Here is an 18,038-nt window from a genome sequence, read left to right as displayed (position 1 = left end):
TTTATGGGACCTTTCTGTGTACAACTTGGCTTTAAGTTTCCTACATTATTACAGTGGCTAGATTTTAAAAGTACATAATTTACTGCGAAGCATTTGTTTCTTTTGCTCCCTGCCTTTTGAAAAGTGCCACGGGTCTCTTTATGTCCACTTGAGAACATGCATAGTATTATATAAATGCAAGTTTTTTTTCTTTTTATATTGAGTAAGAATTATTGGGTAAAGCAATTTAAATATTATTTAGATGCAATATACTATGTGGTGTTACACTGAACCTCATTGACCAGGTTCAACCTGTGCTGAGTTAATTAGTCTTAGCCATGGTGCATTTGTGTCCTATGCTAGTGAGGTTAAAAAAACACTAGGACCTTTGTACTAGATTGCAGCCCATCGATCCTGCTGGAAGTATGTGGCTCTGGATGCCCAGTGAGGATGAAATCAGCTTACCTCGGTGGTGCCCTTGCTCAGACAATAAGCCTAGGTTCAGACATGAATAATAACTGCTTGTTCAGTGTGCTATGAATGCCCATAGAATAGTAGAACAGTATGAGTTACTAATAGTTTAACTTATACATCTTGAGAACAATGGAGTTTTTTTTTATCTGAACTACTTATGTGTAAATAACAAAAGGAATGTGAAAAACAAAGTTTAGGATAACCATAATCTATTATATGTTCTAGCAAGTATCCTATTTGTAAAACGGTGGTATGGATAGAGGGAAGGTTGCATAATAAAACACAGAGTATGTGCGATGGATAGGGTCTGCACAGAGAGCTGGTGAGTGAGAGCGTTTTAAGGGTCAATTTCTATCTAAAGGCTAGCTTTTTCTTTAATTTAGCTATTAACTGAAAATTACTCAAGTTCAAAGTTAAGCTTTATTCCAGCCTTAAAACTGGGATATACAAACTCTCTCAGAGCAGCTGCAGCTAGTTAATTAGGTAGCCAACTTAAACTGGTTTTCAGAGCTTCGATCAGTTGTTTTTCAGAGAGCATAAAAACAGTGCCTTTCTCAGTGCTGCTTTGGGTGCACAAAGTGTAAAGTGGGAGTTTGGTGAGTGAGGGAGGTGCTTTCTTTTTCTACCTTTTTTCAGCCTCCAGTAGCTGGCTCTGACTTTGGTACAGGGAAAGAAGCTGGTGGGTAACTGATAAGTTATTCTACTGATTATAATTGTAGTAAATAGTTTTTAAAGTTACAGTATGGCAGGTCAGCTCAGCCAAGTGGAATGTACATCCTGCACTATGTGGGAAGTCATGGACGTGCCATATGTCCTAGATAAACATCAGCAGAAAGTGTCACCAGCCGCAAAAACTTTATCTCAGGGTTTCAGAATTCAAGCAGCGGCTGGAGCCATTGTTGTGCATCCGTAAGGCAGAGAACTATGTAGATAACGTATTTAGGGAGGTGATCACACAGCAGGATAGGAGCATACATTCAGGGAGGCAATGGGTGTCCACCAGGCAGTCTAAGAGCACCAGGCAGGTAGTGCAGGAGCGCCCTGAATCTATCTTGCTTACTAATCTTGTTTTCCATTTTGGATACTGATGAGGGCGATGGCTCCTCAGGGGAGTGCAGCCAGAGCCAAGTGCGTGGCACCACGGGTGGCTCAGCTGCACAGGAGGGGAGTAAGAAGAGTGGAAGAGCAATAGTGGTAGCAGATTTGGTAGTTGGGATCAGACAGGCATTTTTGCGGCAGTAAAAATGACTGCAGGATGGTGCGTTGCCTCCCTGGCACCAGAGTCAAGGATATCATGGAGTGGCTGCATGGAGGGTGAACAGCCAGAGGTTGTGGCCCATAGTGGTACCAACAGCATAAGTAGGAAAAGGGTTGAGACCCTGAAAGCAGACTTTAGGGAGTTAGGAAGGAAATTAAAAACAGGACCTCATCTCAGGATTACTCCCAGTGCCACGTGCTAGTGAGCATAGGAATAGGAGGGTTGATTGATTGAACATGTGGCTGGAGAATTTGTGTAGGAGGGAGGGCATCAGATTTCTGGGTATTGGGACTGGCTCTGGGGCAAATGGGACCTGTACAAAATGAATGGGTTACTCCTTAACAGGATTGGGACTAATATCCCTGCAGGGAGATTTGCTGGTGCTTTTGGGAGGGTTTAAACTAGCTTACCAGGGGGATGGGAACCTGAGGGCTAGCTCAAATTGGAAGGAGGTAGAGCTGGTAACGGAAAGTAGAAAAGTAGCAAATGAAATTCAAAGGCAGACGAAACAAAGACAAGCATCAACTAAGCTTAGAATGCGGAATGATGTCAAAAGGACAAAGTTAAGGGCACCATACCTGAATGCACACAGCATTTGCAACAAGGTAGATGATTTAAAGGCATGAATGGATATAAATGGATATGATCTAATTGCCATTGTGGAAACGTGGCTGCAGGGTGACCAGGACTGGGGACTGAATATTCAAGGATATTCGACATTTAGGAAGGACAGCCAAAAAAGAATAGATTGTCGTGTTGCACTGATAAGGGATGGCATTAGTAAGGGTGGATTTCAGATCCGAAGAGCAAATTGTAGAATCTGTTTGGAATGGTTTTCTAGAGCAGTATATTGAGGAACCGACTAGAGAACAGGCTATTTTAGATCCAGTATTATGTAACAAAAAGGGGCTAATTAATAATCTTGTTGTAAAAGAACCTTTCGGGATGAGTGACCATAATATGATAGAATTTTACATTATATTTGAAAGTGAGGTACTTCAATCTGAAGCTAGGGTGTTAAATTTGAACAAAGGAAATTATGAAGGTATGAGGGGCAAATTGGCTGAGGTGGCTTGGGAAAATACATTAAAAGGTATGATGGTACATAGGCAATGGGAAGTCTTTGAAGAATTATTACACAGTTTACAGCAACTGTATATTCCTTCCAGGCACAAAAACCCAAGAAGAAAAGTCAGTCAACTGTGGCTACCAAAGGAAATTAAGGACTGTGTAAAATTAAAAGAAAAGGCCGATAAAGTTGCCAGAAATAGTAGTAAACCTGAGGATTGGGAGCATTTTAGAATACAGCAAAGGAGGACCAAGAAACTGTTAAAGAAAGGGAGAACAGTATATGAATGTAAACCAGCATAAAATATAAAAACAGTCTGTAAAAGCTCCTATAGGTACATAAAAAGGAAATGTTTGGCTAAGACAATTCTGGGTCCTTTACAGGCAGAGTCAGGAGAATTTATGATGGGGAATAGAGAAATGGCAGAGAAGCTAAATGATTGCTGTGTGTCTGTCTTAACTGAGGAAAATACAAGAAATCTCCCAAAATTAGAGATCCAAGGGACTAGGGAATAATGAGGAATTGAAGGAAATTAGTATTATTAAGAAGATTATATTGGAAAAATTGAAAGGACTGAAGGCAGATAGTCCCCAGGTCCTGATATTCTACATCCCAGAGTGCTAAAAGAGGTAGCTACTGAGATAGCAGATGCGTTGGTGATCATCTTCCAAAATTCTTTAGATTCGGGAATGGTTCCTGCGGATTGGAAGGTAGCAAATGTAATCCCATTATTTAGGAAGGAAAGGCGAGAGAAAACGGGGAATACAGACCTGTTAGCCTTACATCAGTAGTAGGGAAATGCTAGAATCTATTATAAAGTATGTGATAAATGGACGCTTGGATAATAATGATCTGGTTGGGCACATTCAACATGGATTTATGAATGGAAAATCATGTTTCACAAACCTGTTTGAGTTTTTTGAGGATGTTACTAACATTGATAAAGGGGAGTTGGTGGACGCAGTATGCTTGGATTTTCAGAAGGCTTTTGATAATATCCCACGCAGGAGGTTGGTTAGCAAAATTAAAGCACATTGTGATAGGAGGTAATACACCAGCTTGGATTAAGGATTGGCTAACAGGCAGAAAACAGAGAATAGGAATAAAGGGTCATTCTCGTGTTGGCAGGTTGTGACTAGTGGGGTATTGCAAAGATCAGCACTTGGGCCCCAGCTGTTCACAATATATATCAATGATTTGGATGTGGGGACCAAGTGTGATATTTTTAAGTTTGTGGATGACACAAAGCTAGGGTGGGAATATGTGTTGTGAGGAAGATGCAAAGCGGCTTCAAGGGGATTTGGACAGACTGAATGAGTAAGCAAGAACATGGTGGATGGAATATAATGTGAAAAATGCAAGGTTATGCACTTTAGTAAGAGGAACAATCAGAGGAGGATTTGAGCACAGGAGTAGCGAAGTCTTGCTTCAATTGTCCAGAATGTTGGTTAGGCTGCATCTAGAGTACTGTGTGTAGTTTTGGTCCCCTTACCTTAGGAAGGATATTATTGCCATAGAGGGAGTGTAACAGAGGTTCACCAGACTTATTCCCGGGATGGCGGGACTGTCCTATGAAGAGAGCTTGGGGAGACTGGGCCTGTATTCTCTAACATTTTGAAGAATGGGAGGTGATCTCATTGAAACTTACAATATAATTAAAGGGATAGACAGGGTAGATGCAGGTAAGATGTTTCCTCTGGTTGGGGAGTCGAGAACCATGGGACACAATTTCAAACTAATGGAGAAGCCACTTGGGAACGAGATGAAGAGAAATTTTTTTTACTCTGGAGTAGAAAATTCCAAAGATTCACACCCCTCCAAGGGCTGTGGAGACTCAGTCAGTGAATGTTTAAAGCAGAGATTAACATTTTTAAATACCAATGACATATAGAGATATGGGGGTAGTGTGGAGAAAAAGGCATTGAAGTGAATGATCAGTTATGATTGTATTGAATGGCGGAACAAGCTTGACGGGCTTAATGGCTTATTCCTGCTCCTATGTTTCACATGTGCATGATGCACCATAAGTGGCTATTGAAAGCGGAGCAGGCTCGATGGGCTTAATGGCCTACTCCTTCTGTGTTTCGTAGATGTGCATGATGCACCATTGGTGGCTATTGAAAGTGAACCAGTCATGATATTTAAGGAGATATTTGCACTGTCAGTTTAGTACTGGCAGAATGTATATCCTTCTTCTGGACCCTCTATAGTGTGGGAGTCCTTGACAAAATAGTCTCTCAATGTTTTGGAGTGTAAATTCAACATGTCAACTTTGAATTCCAATTTCTCAGGTGGTCCAGTAGACCCCCATAACAGTTTGTAAGCCTACCTAACAATTTAATAACAAAGCTAGCTTATATCAGGAAAGATTGAACAGAATGGGGCCCTTTTCTCTAGGATAGAGAGGGCTGAGGGGAGACCTGATAAAGGTCTTTAAGGTTATGGAAGGTTTGGTGGGGTAGACATAGAGAAGATATTTTCACTTGTGGGGAGACCAAAACTAAGGATGTAGATATAAAATGGCCATTGATAAATGGGGAATTCAGGAGTAATTTCTTCATCCAGAGAGTGGTTAAAATATGGAACTCACTATGAGAAGTAGTTGAGGTGCATAACATTAATGCAGTTAAGGGGAAGTGAGATCAACACATGAAGGAGAAAGGGATAGATAATATGTTGACAGAGTTAGATAAAGTAAGGTGTGAAGAGGCTCATGTGTAGTATAAGCACCATCGGGACCAGTTGGGCTAAATGGTTTCTATGCTTTACCTTCTATGTCAAAAATTTTAATTACACACAGTAGAGATTTCCCCATTCCATTCAGATATGCAAATTTCTAATTGTTGCAAGACAATTCTGTGTGATGCATTCAGGCATGCTCCAAGTTCTTTGCTAAAAAGAACAATTAAAGTTAGGAACCAAGCAGAGTAAACTACATTCTGCCTAGATGAAACATAAAGCACTACTATTGGAAATTAAGTAAGCATTTGAAGGAGGAGGATGCTGGGCAAGGACTATGAGGTGCAAATACTGCAGGTATTTTAAACCATTGCAGTATATTGTCAGACACAGTTGGACAAAGGAGCAGCCTTTTATGTTGAAATTTCCGATTAGAATCTATCTACCCTCCTTGAATATTGAGGGAGAGATGTGTGTTTATTTTACCCATATCGCCCATCTTTTGAATTTGTAAGTTAAAAGCACTTGTAGCAGTATTATGCCTAATATTTTATAGGTGAGAATATATCTTGAAGAGGAGGGACGTGTATTTTTTTATTTTAACCTAATTTATTTGAACATTTTTTATTTTAACCTAATTTATTTGAACATTTTTTATTTTAACCTGATTTATTTGAACATTTTTTATTTTAACCTGATTTATTTGAACATTTTTTATTTTAACCTGATTTATTTGAACATTTTTTATTTTAACCTGATTTATTTGAACATTTTTTATTTTAACCTGATTTATTTGAACATTTTTTATTTTAACCTGATTTATTTGAAGATTTATTTTTGTGCCAAGATTGAATCAACAGTTTGTGCTGTGGAGTGATCTGCCTCCAGTATTAAGCAACTCCCAACATTTGATGGGAAATGAAAACAAAAGATGTTCATATATCAGTACCTGTAAAGAGAAAAGATGGGTTAATTATTTTTAGATCTAGACCAATCACTATGATTTTTGTTTGCATTTGTCTTTTTCTTTTAATCTGAGCTATAGCAGATGCTTTTCTGATAGTGATTGAGAAGTGCATCTCTAAAAACGTGTTCTTCCCTTTCTCTGCATTGTATAATACATGATCAGCTGATTTGGGTGGGGGTGGAATTAAGTCATTAAATTTTGTAGGACTTTATCATTTTCTTTTGGCAGTCCAACTTTATCTAATATGCATAAGTGAAGAATTGGAAATGTTGCATCATTGTTCAAAAAAAACTTGTAAAAAGTGCAGCAACTACAGGGAAGTCAGTTTAACCAACCTGATGGTGGGAAAACTTTGAGAGACGGTAATCCAGGGCAAACTTAACAGGCACTTGGACAAATGTGGATTAATTCAGGAAAGCCAGCACGGATTTATTAAGGGCAAATAGTGTTTCGCTAATTTGAGTTTTTTGATGAGGTAACAAAAAGGCTTGATGAGGACATGGACGTGCTGGGTACAATTTAAAAATTTACAGATGACACAAAACTTGAAAGTATTGTGAACTGTAGAGGATAGTGATAAATTTCAAGAGGACATAGGCTGGATATTGGGCAGACATGTGGCAGATGAAATTTAACGCAAAGCAGCATGAAATTGTACATTTTAGTAGGAAGAACAAGAAAAGGCAATATAAAATAAAGGGGACAATTGTGAAGGGTGTGCAGGAACAGAGATCTATGTGGTGGGGGTATATAGGCCCAAATTGTTGAATATGGCAAGACAGTTGAGAAAGTAATTAATAAGACATACTAGATTCTGGGCTTTGTTGATAGAGGCATTGTGTGAAAAAGCCAGAAGTCATGATGAATCTTCATCAAACACTGGTTTGGCCTCAACTGGAGTATTGTGTACAATTTTTGGCACCATGTTTCAGGAAGCATATGAAGGCATTGAAAAGGATGCAGAAAAGAGGGGAATGAGAGACTTCAGTCATGCGGATAAATTGGTGAAGCTGGGACTGTTCTTCATAAAGAAGAGAAGGTTGGGAGGAGATTTGATAGAAGTGCTCAAAATCATGAGGGATCTTGACAGAGTAGATAGGGAGTAACTATTCCCAATGGCAGAAGGTTCAGGGACCAGAGGTCACCAATTTAAGATGATTGGCAAAAGAACCAAAGGCAACATGAGGAGAAATCTGTTATGAAGTGAGTGGTGAAGATCTGGAAGGCACTGCCTGAGAATGTGGTTGAGGCAGATTCAATCACGGATTTCAAAGGAAATTTGATAATTATCTGAAGAGAGAAGATTTGCAGGACTATGCTGAAAATGCAGGGGGATTGGACCGAGGTGAGTTGCTCTTGTGGTGAAACAGCAGAGACATGACGTGCTGACTAGACTCATTCTCAGTTGTACCCATTCTATGAATGATTCTGTGATAACGAGATCATCTTTTCCCTTGTAAGCTAGCTAAGTTCATACTGTTGGATGAAATTCTTACCTAAATCTCCAAAAAGAGAATCCATACCATTGCTGTTTCTATACAGTCATTTGGAAATTATATTCTAAGTTCTGTTTACTTTTATGTGTAACTTTCTTCTAGTGTTACCTTCTTGTATTTTAACATTTTAGGCTCTCACTGATAAGGAGTTTGTGTCCTGGCAGCCTGACATGGATGAATCTGTAAAATTGTCTAAGCAAGCTCGTCCCACAGTCATTCGCTGGGTAGGTGGAGGAAAAGAAGTGTTCATATCTGGATCCTTCAATAACTGGCATACCAAGATCCCACTTATTAAAAGGTATGTGCAGTTTAAAACTAGCTGAGAATCCATCTAGTAGTAGAAAAATATACTTTCAGATTCTTGTGCAGGAGGGAAGGTTCCATCTCAAAGTTCTATTGAGTTTCCATTTAACTTTAGTGAGCCAGATCTCTCGCTTGCATGAAAATCCATCAACATTTTGAGTCTCCAAGCAAACCTATTGAGCAACCCACGAACCGAGTTTCCATTTGCTGTATACATTTCTCACTCTGGGAATATACTCCAATTATCCAAGTCTGGAAAACGTGGGTGGAAGTTGCCAATAGCAAAAACCAAAAGAGCCTCAAGTCCGCATAGTGGTGTAGCTAAAATATAACACTTCATAGTTTAATAGTGTAAGCACTGTAAGGCTTTCTGCTTGTACTTATTAGGAATACTGTGGACCATTAGATGACCAGAAGATTACTGATGTGTATAGGTTTGAGTGATTCTAGGTTGACAGTAGGTGTCAGAATATGTTCCCCTGTGTCATGATGAGCAACAAAATCCACCCCACCCACCATAAAATGTGCGAACAAGTAGCAATACATCCTCTTGAACAAAATGAACGCATAGAAATGTAAAAAGTAGGAGTAGGCCATTCGGCCCTTCGAACCTGCTCCGCCATTTGTCATGATCATGGTTGATCATCCAACTCAATCTGCTCCCGCTTTCTCTCCATATCCTTTGATCCCTTTCGCCCCAAGAGTTATACCTAAATCCTTGAAAACATACAATGTTCTGGCCTCGACTACTTTCTGTGGTAGCAGATTCTACAGGCTCACCACTCTCTGGGTGAAGAAATTTCTCCTCATCTCAGTCCTAAATGACCTACCCTGTATCCTCACACTGTGACCCCTGGTTCTGGACTCCCCCACCATCGGGAACATCCTTCCTGCATCTACCCTGTCTAGTCCTGTTAGAATTTTATAGGTTTCTATGAGATCCCCCCTCATTCTTCTGAACTCCAGCGAATATAATCCTAACCGACTCAATCTCTCCTCATAAGTCAATCCTGCCATCCCAGGAATCAGTCTGGTAAACCTTCGCTGCACTCCCTCTATAGCAAGAACATCCTCCCTCAGATATGGAGACCAAAACTGCATACAGTATTGCAGGTGTGGTCTCACCAAGACCCTGTATAATTGCAGCAAGACATCCCTGCTCCTGTATTCAAATCCTCTCGCTATGAAGGCCAACATACCATTTGCCACCTTTACTGCCCGCTGCACCTGCGTGCTTACTTTCAACGACTGGTGTACAAGGACACCCAGGTCTCGTTGCACATTCCCCTCTCTCAATTTATTGCCATTCAGATAATCTGCCTTCCTGTTTTTGCAACCAAAGTGGATAACCTCATATTTATCCAGATTATACTGCATCGGCCATGCATTTGCCCACTCACTCAGCTTGTCCAAGTCACACTGAAGCATCTCTGCATCCTCCTTACAGCTCACCACCCCCTCCCAGCTTTGTGTCATCTGCAAATTTGGAGATACTATATTTAGTTCCCTCATCTAAATCATTAAAATATATTGTGAATAGCTGGGGTCCCAGCACCGATCCCCGCTAGCTATTCAAATGATGTTTTCATCAGTTGAAGGTGTGGACTTTTAGTTGCGACCTAGTCAAGTTAGCATGTTCACACACCTGATCTGCAAACAACTCCTTCCAGCCTATCATCCCAAATCTTTGGATTTCTTCCTAATCTTTTTGGACAGGTATCTGCACAGGACAGTTTGTTACGCCAGTCACTTTGGACTTTGTAATCCAGAAGTTCACTGATGGACATAATATTCTAAGACATAACCAGTTTCAATTGATGAATTGTTTCTCTCTTTGTATGAATTTGTAGGTTGTCCTGACTAGTGCAAAAAGTATAACAATTGGGCTTCTGATAGTAATCTATCTGTGTGTAGGTAGAACTGAGAAATCCTCTCTCAAGTCTGGCTGTCCACTTGAAAGTAGGATGTGTATTGCTCTATTAATTGCTTGTAGATAGTTGTTCTGAAAAAAATGGATTGTTTCCTTAGACAGTGTATCCAAGTTTTAATTACACTGGACTTATTATCTGCACTTCTCTCCCTAATGATGTGTTCCAGCAGCAAAGCTTTTATGTATTGATGCACTTTTGCTTTGTGCTCGGGATGCAATGGCTACATGAAATTAAATATATGAAAAGCAGCTCTTGCATCGTTGAACTCTAATTTGGTTGATAGTCCGACTCCAGAGGCAGAACAGGCTGGGAATAAACATAGCTGCTGGCAATTGCATTACTTCACATGATTTAACCACTGGCTCCATGGGCAGGATTTTCCCCTTGGGTGGGTGCAGCGGGCAGGCCTGGGAGCAACCGCTGAATGGCCCATCACCCGCGATTGAGCCCCGACCATGATTTCACGCTGGCTGGCCAATTAACGACCAGCCACTTGAAACGCACGCTGATAACCTTGGTGCTGCCGGGATGGGGGCTGGAGGAACATGAGTGCTGAAGGGACAGAGCTGCATAGGGGAGCTGAAGATTAAATTTAAACATTAAAAATGAAGAATTCAAAAAATAAGGAAAATGTGTCCCCTCATTTGACTTTTGTCACATGAGCAGGGACATGTTAAAAACGAGTTAAAAATTTTTTTTTTTAATCACTGTTCGAAACCTCATCCCGCCTGTGGATGAGGTTTCGCAAAAAATGAAAAAGCAGCTTGGCCTGTTCACTCGCCCGCCAACCGTAAGGTTGGACGGGCAGGGAAAATTTCACTCTAATTAATTGATTAATGGGCTTAATAGACCTCTTAATTGTCAGTGGGCGCGCTGCTGACTCGTGCACACCCGCTGACCGAAATATTGCACAAGTGCGTGATGACGGGACGCTTCCTCGACGTCATTGCGTGCTATTTCATGGTCATGTGTGTCGGGTGCATGTGAGCACACCGAGCTGAAAATCCTGGCCCATGTTACAGCGATGAGACCAAATTCCATGGTGAGTAAAAACTCATGTATGGTAAAAGCCCCTAGCAAAATTATGCTGGGGGAAAATGACTTTAAGGTATCTGAAATACTTACTTTAAAATAGTTTGGTTGATTTAACGTTAGTCAGAATTGAGGACTTTTGTTTTGTATACTGACTTTTTTATTCTCTAATTTTATTTATTATAATAAGCTGCATGTGGTTTTTAGCTTTAGCCAAATAGTCTGACAATGTGTCATTTCCTATTAATGTGGAAAGGTCTAGAGAACATGTAGGACTGGCTGTGCTATTTTTGGTGTGTGTTCCAACGGTAAGTGCGCATTATTCATTTGGTGGCACTAATACATTTTCTTCATCAGATCAAGTTTTAATTATTAGTGTGGACTTGCATATGGAACCTTGCATTTTACAAACAGCATGAGTAAAATGTATTTGCAAGAAACACTTTGTTAGCACTGTGCTTTATGGTTTCTTATTACTCGTGGCTTAATCCACAACCTCCTATAAGGAAGGGGCTTTGGCTTTGAGGCAGCCTTCCCCTTCAAGGTGTACTCTGGAAGTAAAATATGATGAAAATTGTCCACTGTGTACCACAAAGGCCAATGCTGATGAAACTGAGTTGTGTCTTCTCTGCTCGGAACTGTACCTCTTTAGGAGAGTTGATGTTTTCATAAGCTGAAGGAAGTTGAGAAACAAGGAAAAGATAATTGTGTTTTGATATCAAGTACCGGATAATAAACTTAGCATTTCTATCTTTTTACAGCCATAATGATTTTATTGCTATTCTTGACCTGCCAGAAGGAGAACACCAGTACAAGTTCTTTGTAGATGGGCAGTGGGCTCATGATCCTTCAGAGGTAAGTACTCTTATTAACTTTCTTTTAAGCACAGAACTTTATAAAACTTGTATTTATAACTTATCGCAAAGGAAAAAATGCAGAATAGTGACAGGCATATTACATGCATATTGTAGATTAGGTATTTCTTTTTCTTGCCAATTTTCTTTGAATCATGAGGAAAGTCAGCAGGATACTTGATCATGCCACACATCCATGCACTTTCAGCAGGGGTCACTGTGTAGCATGAGGGGCAGGAACTCAAATGGATTTTTCCCTGCCCTACTGACAGACACTGGGACCAGCAGTAGTAGTCCTGGTACTGCCAGTTGATATCAACAAAGTTAGCTTCAACTCAGAATGAATCCCGGTACTTTTTGGTTTGAATGCCTCAAAGACTTGTTGAACCATCAGGAGAAACTCCATAATATTACTCTTAAATACATTGAAGTCAGAAGAGAAATTTCTTTAGTGTTTTTAAAAATTGCATAAATTTTGCCACATTTTGCTCAGATAAGACTGCTTTGATCCTAAGAACATTTGAAATAGGAACAGGAGTAGAACACGTGGCCCTTCTAGCCTGCTCGTCTATTGAATATAATCATGGCTGATGTTCTGCCTCAGCTCCATTTCCCTCCCTATATGCCTTTATTCCCTAAGACACCAAAGATCTGTCTATCTCATTCTTGAATACATTCACAATCTACTGATGTAGAGAATTCCAAAGATTCACATCCTCTCGGTGAAGAAATTTCTCTGCATCTCAGACCTACATAATTGAGCCTTATCCTGACACTGTGCCCCCATGTTCTAGATTCCCAGCCAAATGCTATCTTGTCAAGCCCCTTCAGAACCTTGTATGTTTCAATGAGTTCACGTCTCATTCTTCTGAACTCTGGAGATTAAAGGCTCACTTTACTCAGTCTCTCATCATAGAATAACCCTCTCATCTGAGGAACCAACCTAATGTACTTCCTCCAAGGCTAATATATTCTTAAGCATGGAAACGAAAACTGTGCACAGTGCTAAGCTTGAAGTCCTCCAACCCTGTAAGATATAAAAGCTTGTGAGCAAATATCTGAAACTAAGGACATTTAATTTGAAGATGCTTCATAAGTAACTTTTTACGATCTTGTTTTTCATGTTGATACCAGTCCAGTGCTAATGTTTTCCCCTTAAAGGAAGAGTATTGCTTATTAAGACCAATGCTGATCATTGAAAGTAGAAACTTTCACCAGTAGCTAGAGTCATAATCAGAGGGCCATTTGACTCTAGGGCATTCCAGTCAGTCCCACTCTCCCTCTCTATCCCCGAGGCCCTGCAAATTTATTTCCCTTAGATGCCCATCCAATTTTCTTTCGAAATCATTTATTGTCTCTGCTTTCACCACGCTCAAATTCCAGGCCATTACTACTCGCGTGTGTGTAAAAAGAAAAAAAATGTCCTTCCCCTGCACCTCTTGCCCAAAACCTTAAACCTGTGTCCTCTCACTCTTGTACCATCAGCTGATAGGAACAGCTTTTCTTTGTCTACCTTATCTAATATAATCATGTGTACCTCTATCAAACTCTCCTCAATCTCCTTTTCTCCAAGGAGAGGAACCCCACCTTCTCCAAACTAACTTTGTAGCTAAAATCCCTGATCCCTGGAGCCATTCTGGTAAATCTCCTCTGGACCCTCTCAAAGGCCCTCACATCCTTCATAAAGTCAATAACCAGAACTGGATGGAGTACTCCAGTTGTGGCCTAACCAGAGCTTTATAAAGTTTCAGTATAATTTCTCTGCTTTTGTACTCCCCATGTCTCTTTATGAAGCCCAAGATCCCATATGCTTTGATAATTAATCTCTCAATGTGTCCTGTACCTTCAAAGATCTATGCACATTAAATTAACCTACAGGTCCCTCTGCCCCGTGCACTCTTTAGAACTATGTTAAGCCTTTATTGCCTGTCCCTATTCCTTCTGCCAAAATGCATCACCCCAGTCTTCTCTGTATTAAATTTGATCTGCCAGTTGTCTGCCATTCTGCTAGCCTATCTGTGCCTGTTGCAGATGATTCATAACACCCCACTGTTTGTTGCACTTCCAAGGTTGGTATCACAGGCACATTTTGAAGCTTTACCCTTATTCCAATATCTAAATCATTTACCTTCTCCTCTCACCTCCCCCCTCTTCCCCCATTTTATTTGGAGTCACCATAACGCTTGTTGATCATCTGTCTCCATCTCATCTTGTCCATCAAACATTTCTCTTCCAATCCCACCGCATCTAAATCTTTTGTCACCACATCTTTCCAGCTAGTCTTAGGCCTTGACCATCTTCTTCCTGGCAGTCCTATCTCCATCACCCGCTTCACCTTTCCTCTGTATCTCTCCTCAACCGATGATCATGCCTTTTCAGTCCCTTCTTGGCTACGTTTTTTGATGCTTCCACAGTCTTTACTAACTGTAATGTACTGGTTCCTAACCTTGTCCTTTCTCATCACTCCACACATCCATCTCAGCATCCGCATCGCGTTAGTATCCAGTCGTCACTCCTCCCTTCTTGATGTAGCCCAAGTTTCTGCACTACATAATAAGCTTGGTCTCACAACTGTGTTGTAGATTCTTCCTTTTAGTTTCAGTGATTATTTTTCTATAACACTTATTTGAATTACTCCAACTAAAGCTAATCGGTTGCTTAATTTCCATCTCCATGTTTTCATCTTCTGCCACCACGGACCCCAAGCACTTGAAACTACTCACTTTCTCCACCTTCACCCATAATCTTAACACCTTCACTATGATCCTCTTCAATAAGCTCAAACTGATAGTTCATATATTGGATCTCTGGTCTACTGATCTTCATGCCCCTGTTTTCCAGTGCTTTGCTCCAGATGACCATTTACCATGACTAGCTGTTTTCTGTCCTTAATCCAAATTTTTATCCAAGCTGACACTGGCCCTTCTCTTCCATGAACCTCAATTCTGTTAAACAGCCTTCTATGTGATATTTTGTCAAACATTTTCTTAAAATCCTTACGAACAACATCTATAAGAACTTAATAAATAGAAGCTGCACCATTTAATAAGATCATGGCTGATATGATTGTGGTCTTAACTCCACTTTCATGCCTGCCCTTCATAACCCTTGACTCCCATGTCAGTCAAAAACCTATCTAACTCAGCCCTGAATTTATTCAATTACCCAGCCTTCACTAATTTCTGGGGAGACTGATGACTCTCTGAAAAAATAAATTCCTCCTCATCTCCATCTTAAATGAGAGACCTCTTATTTTGAAACTATACGCCCTAGTTTAGATTTCCTACAATGGGAAATATCCTATCAGCCTCTAGCCTGAAAATCCTTCCTCAGAATCTTATATGTTTCAATAAGATCACCTCTTATTCTTCCAAACTCCAGTGAGTACCAATGCAACCTGCTCAACCTTTCCTCATAAGACAAACTCCTCATCCCTGGAATCAGCCAAGCCAACCATCTCTGAACTGTTTCCAATGCAAGTATATTCTTCCTTAAGTAAGGAGATGAAAACTGTATACAGTGCTCAAGCTGTGGTTTCACCAATGCCCTTTTACAGTTGTAGCAAGACTTCCCTACTTCATCACCCTTGCAATAAAGACCAACATTTTGTTTGCCTTCCTAACTATTTGCTGTAACTACATGCTGACTTTTTGTGATGCACAGACACCCAGGACTCTCTCTATTGTGCATTCTGCAGTCTCTCTCCATTTAAATAATATTCTGCTTTTCTATACCTGCCAAAGTGGACGACCTCACATTTTCCCACATTATACTCCATTGCCAAATTTTTGCCCACTCACTTAATCTATCTAAATTCCTTTACAGATTCCTTGTATCCTTCTCACAACTTGCTTTCCTTCCTACCTTTGTATTGACAGCAAATTTGACCACAATACAGTCAACCCCTTTATCCAAATCATTAGTATAGATTGTGATAGATGAGATCCCAGCACTGATCCTTGTGTGCTGCACTATTACAATTTGTTAACCTAAAAATTATTCATTTATTCCGATTCTTTCTTCCCTGTTTGTTAGCATGGATAGAGCACTGGCTAACTTATTACCCCAATACCATAAGTTCTTAAATTCTGTAGTAACCTTCTATGTGGCATCTCATTGATTGCCTTTTGGAAATCCAAATACACTACACCTACTGGTTTCCCTTTATCCACTCTGCTTATTACATCCTCAAAGAACACTAATAAATTTGTCAAACATGATTTGCCTTTCACAAAACCATGTTTACCTGGTCTGATTGTACCTGATTTTCTAAATGCTGCTACATCTTTAATAATGGATTCTAGCATTATCCCAACGACAAACATTAAGCTAACTGGCTGATAGTTTCCTGCTTTCTGTCTCATTCCTTTCTTGACCAGTTTTACAATCCACTGGAACCTTTCTTGGGAATTTTGGAAGATAACAACCAATGTATCCAAGGGATATTGGAATAGTGGGAAAAATGGTGTAAGAGGTAGATGATCGGACATAATCTGTTTGAATGGTGGAGCAGGCCCAATTGGCCGAATGGCCTACTCCTATTTCCTATGTTCCTATCTCTGCAGCCCGTTCTTTTAAGACCAAAGAATGCAGGCCATCAAGCCCAGGGAACTTGCCAGCCTAAAGTCACGTTAGTATCCCCATTACCTTTTCTCTAGTGGTAGTGACTGTTTTAAGTGCCTTTCTCCCTCTTGAGTTCCTACTATTCTTGGGATGCTTTTTATGTCTTCTGCTGTGAAGGTGGATACAAAATACTTGTTCAAAGCCTGTACCATTTTCTCATTTCCCATTATTAATTCCCCAGTCTCACCCACTTCCCTAGTTAGCCACAGATCATGCATCCTTCTGCTAGAGTATTTCTTCCTCAGTCATTGTTGAGAGTTATGAAATCTTTAAATGTCTGCCACTGCTTCTCTACTGTCTTACCTTTTAACCTATTTATCCAGACTACTTTAGCCAACTCTGTCTTCATAATCTTGAATAAGGGCAATTACAAGGGTAAGACACTAGTTATGGACCCACATATCTCATTCTCAAATTCATTGTGAACTCTATCATGTTATGATCACTGTTGCCAAGAGGTTTCTTTCCTATGAGATTAATTAATCCTGCCTCATTGCGCATTCGCTGGTCCAAAATAGCCTGTTCCCTGGTAGGTTCCAGAACGTATTGTTCTGAGAAACTGTCCTAAGTACTCTATGAACCCACCCTCTAGGCTACAGTTGCCAATTCAATGTGCCCAATCGATGTGAACATTAAAGTCACCTACGATTATTGCAATACTTTGTTTGCAAGCCCCCTTTACTCCTTGATGCATACTCTGTCCTATTCTGTAGCTACTGTTAGGGTGCCTATGAACTACTCCCACCAATAACTTCCCTTTGCAATTTCTTATCTCCACCCAAATTTTTTTTTGCACTCATGGGACGTGGGTGTCCCTGGCGGGGCCAGCATTTATTACCCATCCCTAATTTCCAGGCCATTAAGGGCATCAGAGGGCATTTAAGAGTCAATCACATTGCTGTAGGTCTAGAGTCACATGTAGGCCAGACCAGGTAAGGACAGCAGATTTCCTTCCCTGAGGATATTAGTAAACCAGATGGGTTTTCCTGACAATTGATAATGGTCATCATTAGACTTTTAATTCCAGATTTTTCACCAAATTCAAATTTCACCATTTGCCCTGGTGGCATTTGAAACTGAGTGCCTGGAGAATTACCCCGGGTATCTGGAGTACAATTCCAGTGACAATACCACTACCGCCTTCCACTTCATCTTCTGGACCAAGATCATTTCTCACTATTGCAGTGATCTCACTCTTTAGTAACAGAACTACACCACCACCTTTTTCCTTCTTGCTATCATTCTGAAATGTCAAATACCCCTGAATATTCAGTTCCCACCCTTGGTCATCTTGCAACCACATCTCTGTAATGGCTATCATATTATACTCATTTATCTCTTTTAGTGCCGTTAATTCATCCATCTTGTTTTGA

At 40.3% G+C, this 18,038-nt stretch overlaps 1 protein-coding gene across 5 annotated transcripts in view; it reads left to right on the top strand.

Moving 5' to 3' along the window:
• LOC121289263 (5'-AMP-activated protein kinase subunit beta-2-like) overlaps nt 1–18,038 on the top strand; it is a 53,019-nt gene that overhangs the window by 7,791 nt on the left and 27,190 nt on the right. For all 5 annotated transcript variants that reach the window (XR_005945525.1, XM_041208520.1, XM_041208521.1 and 2 more), the window contains exons 3-4: nt 8,054–8,220; nt 11,950–12,043. Coding sequence is in view for 4 of the 5 variants with exons in the window: in XM_041208520.1 (XP_041064454.1) it covers nt 8,054–8,220; nt 11,950–12,043 (261 nt within the window). In the remaining variant the exon portion in view is untranslated. The remainder of the gene's footprint in view (nt 1–8,053; nt 8,221–11,949; nt 12,044–18,038) is intronic.

This window comes from Carcharodon carcharias, chromosome 16, assembly GCF_017639515.1.
Source record: "Carcharodon carcharias isolate sCarCar2 chromosome 16, sCarCar2.pri, whole genome shotgun sequence".
NCBI lineage: Eukaryota > Metazoa > Chordata > Chondrichthyes > Lamniformes > Lamnidae > Carcharodon > Carcharodon carcharias.
This window is presented reverse-complemented; position numbering and strand designations above follow the sequence as displayed.